This window comes from Dipodomys ordii, unplaced genomic scaffold (assembly GCF_000151885.1).
Source record: "Dipodomys ordii isolate 6190 unplaced genomic scaffold, Dord_2.0 Scaffold107, whole genome shotgun sequence".
NCBI classification, from domain to species: Eukaryota; Metazoa; Chordata; class Mammalia; order Rodentia; family Heteromyidae; genus Dipodomys; species Dipodomys ordii.
In genome coordinates, this window is record NW_012267323.1 from 4,138,164 (window position 1) to 4,140,385 (window position 2,222).

General features: G+C 66.4%; 2 protein-coding genes across 2 annotated transcripts in view; one reads left to right on the forward strand and one right to left on the reverse strand.

Annotated features, from left to right (window-relative positions):
* Positions 1 to 345, forward strand: part of Ptpn23 (protein tyrosine phosphatase, non-receptor type 23) — a 27,157-nt gene extending 26,812 nt beyond the window's left edge. Inside the window, exon 26 of the mRNA XM_013028067.1 lies at positions 8 to 345. Coding sequence (XP_012883521.1) covers positions 8 to 296 — 289 coding nt within the window. The 3' untranslated portion in view covers positions 297 to 345. The remainder of the gene's footprint in view (positions 1 to 7) is intronic.
* Positions 346 to 542: 197 nt separating this feature from the next.
* Positions 543 to 2,222, reverse strand: part of Scap (SREBF chaperone) — a 43,125-nt gene continuing 41,445 nt past the window's right edge. Inside the window, exons 12-18 of the mRNA XM_013028068.1 lie at positions 2,180 to 2,220; positions 2,014 to 2,099; positions 1,699 to 1,781; positions 1,442 to 1,608; positions 1,271 to 1,351; positions 981 to 1,187; positions 543 to 894 (exon numbers count right to left, since the gene is read on the reverse strand). Coding sequence (XP_012883522.1) covers positions 649 to 894; positions 981 to 1,187; positions 1,271 to 1,351; positions 1,442 to 1,608; positions 1,699 to 1,781; positions 2,014 to 2,099; positions 2,180 to 2,220 — 911 coding nt within the window. The 3' untranslated portion in view covers positions 543 to 648. The remainder of the gene's footprint in view (positions 895 to 980; positions 1,188 to 1,270; positions 1,352 to 1,441; positions 1,609 to 1,698; positions 1,782 to 2,013; positions 2,100 to 2,179; positions 2,221 to 2,222) is intronic.

Genomic DNA, 2,222 nt, shown 5'->3' on the forward strand with positions numbered 1-2,222 from the left:
CGGCCCTGCCCTCGTCCCCCCCGCCGCTCTCGTCGCCTCTGCCGGAGCTCCCCCAGGCCGAGGAGCAGCCGCCCCTGCCCGAAGCGCCCAGTCTAGGGCCCCCCTCGTCCTCGCTGGAGCTGCTGGCCTCCCTGACCCCCGAGGCCTTCTCCCTGGACAGCTCCCTGCGCGGCAAGCAGCGCATGAGCAAGCAGAACTTCCTGCAGGCGCACAACGGCCAGGGCCTCAAGGCGGCGCGGCCCGGCGACGACCCGCTCAGCCTGCTGGACCCGCTGTGGACGCTCAACAAGACCTGAGCGGCCCACGGGCCGGAGCCGGAGCTCCACCCCGTCCTGCTGCCCTCGGCCCGCCCGCGCCGCGGGGTGGGCGCTGCACGCGGGCCTGGCCTCGTTCGCCGGACCTGACCTTTTTTTTTTTTTTTTTTTCCAGCTCTTTGCTATTGAAATAAAAGAGTCTGTGCCGGTACCTTGAGACTGCGCAGCTCTGACGCTGCTGCCTGGGCGCAGCGCGCGTAGCTGAGGGTCTGGTCAAGCCATGTTTGCTTTTTTTAAAGAAAGTTTACTATTACAAGCAGGATGACAGTTCAGAGGCCGCTGCCCGGAGATGCATCTGTCCCGGTCCGGGTGTGTGTCCCCGCGCCGTGCGCCCTCAGTCCAGCTTCTCCAGCACGGAAGGCACGTACACCAGGCTGAGCTCACTGCCAAAGTTGCAGACGATGGCGGCATTGTCCAGCACCAGGATCTGGCGGGCAGGCTGGGCCTCGCTGCTCTTGCCCAGGTAGACGGTCTGTAACAGGTCCCCAAAGTTTAGGTCCCAAAAGGAGACGCAGCCTTGGCCACCGGTCACCAGGAGGTTGTCTGCGATGACGCCCAAGCTCGCGCCGCAGCCCAGGTCCTGGAGGTGGGGCCGGAAACGGGAGGGGCGTCACTCAGTGTGCTGAGCCCTTCCCCAGAGCGGGGGCGCCCCGCGCCCCTGCCCACCTGCTGAATGGAGTAGAGCTTGATGCTCGTGCTGCGGTCCCAGATGTTGATGAGGTCATCTAGGCCGCTGCTGATGACGCAGGAGGTGGTACAGGTGAGGGAGGTGACGTCCCCACGGTGGGCAAACATATGGCTGACCCGGCTGCCGCTCAGCACGTCCCACAGGCAGATGGCTCCGTCTTGTCCTCCGCTGGCCAGCACCATGGTCTGGGGGGGCGGGCTGTTGTCAACAAGGGCCCCACGCTGGCTGGGTGTGGACCCCGCCCTCCGCCTCACCCCCTGCCCTTTACCTGGTCGATGTACACAGTTGTGATGGCCCCCGAGTGGCCCTGCAGGGTGAAGAGACAGCACGAGTCCTCCAGACGGAACACCTGGGGGGGAAGGAGGCACCGGCTCTGGTCTCGGGGCTCCCCAGCCCCCCCGCGGCCGCCCCTCGCCCCCAGCACCCGCACAGCACACACTCTCAGGGTGTGGTCTTGGCTGCCGGTCACCAGGCGGCCGGCTGCGGCCCGCAGGGCCGTGATGGGCTTCTGGTGCGCGCAGGGCACGGTGTGCGTCAGGTGGCAGAGCACCGCGTCGCTGCTGCTGTACACGGGCGAGGACGGGCAGCTGCCGCGCCCCGGGGTCCCTGCGGACAGGGCAGCTGTGAGGAGCCTGAGGGGACCCCGGCACCTCCCTCCCCCCCTCGGTGCTGACCCGGGCCGCCCCGGGCCCTGACCTCGGAACTGCAGGGGGCTGAGGGCAGTGTGGGTCTCCAGGGAGAAGAAATCCAGGGAACCATTGAGCCGCGCTGCCACGATCCTGGAAGAGATGACAGGGACCCCTTAAGGTGTGAGCCAGAGCGCCCTCCGTGCCTCAGTTTCCTCCTTGGCAAAATTTCAAAAACAAGTTTTTCCAACAGTAGGTGAGGTTCCCCCACAGGGTACAGCGCCTGTGTTTCGTGCACCCCAACTCCTCTAAGCCCCCTCCCTCCCTCCCTCCCTCCTGATGGCCTCGTCGTTTAGGGATGTGGGACGGGGGTGGGGGGGCTCACCTCTTGTCCAGGAAGACCAGGGCTGTGATGCCCGAAGACACCTCCTCGCTGCTGCAGCACAGCACGCCCTCGATGGCGTCCCACACCTGCAACGCGAGCGAGCGAGCGCCAGGCTGAGCGCCCGCCCGCCCGCTCAAGCTCCAGTGCTGAAAACACCCAAAGTCACCGCAAGGCAGAGTGACTCGTCAGGTTCCTGTGTGTCCTGGGCT